The 226-nt window shown below is 67.7% G+C and overlaps 1 protein-coding gene across 1 annotated transcript in view; it reads left to right on the top strand.

The window, feature by feature from the left end:
* The window catches only part of DCST1 (DC-STAMP domain containing 1), a 13,222-nt gene that overhangs the window by 11,032 nt on the left and 1,964 nt on the right, over positions 1 to 226 (top strand). Inside the window, exon 12 of the mRNA XM_009996260.1 lies at positions 59 to 203. Coding sequence (XP_009994562.1) covers positions 59 to 203 — 145 coding nt within the window. The remainder of the gene's footprint in view (positions 1 to 58; positions 204 to 226) is intronic.

The raw sequence follows: 226 nt of genomic DNA, 5'->3' as shown, positions 1-226 counted from the left end.
CCCCCCCCATCTGCTACACGGCCTGAACCCCGGAGCTCAGTGCTGCCGCTTTGTCCCCAGCCTGCCTGCCGCAGCCCCGGAGCATGACGAAGCAGCAGTACCTGGACAGCGGTCTGCCCCTGGTCGCGCTGGTGGTGCTCTGCCTAGCCCAGGTCTACACGTACCGGCTGCGCCGCACCATCGCTGCCTTCTACTTCCCCAAGGTGCGTGGTTGCACCAGCCGAGG

The sequence above is a fragment of the Chaetura pelagica genome, unplaced genomic scaffold, assembly GCF_000747805.2.
Source record: "Chaetura pelagica isolate M959 unplaced genomic scaffold, ChaPel_1.0 scaffold270, whole genome shotgun sequence".
Taxonomy (NCBI): Eukaryota; Metazoa; Chordata; class Aves; order Apodiformes; family Apodidae; genus Chaetura; species Chaetura pelagica.
Note: the sequence above shows the minus strand (reverse complement) of the source record. Positions and strands in the feature narration are given on the sequence as shown.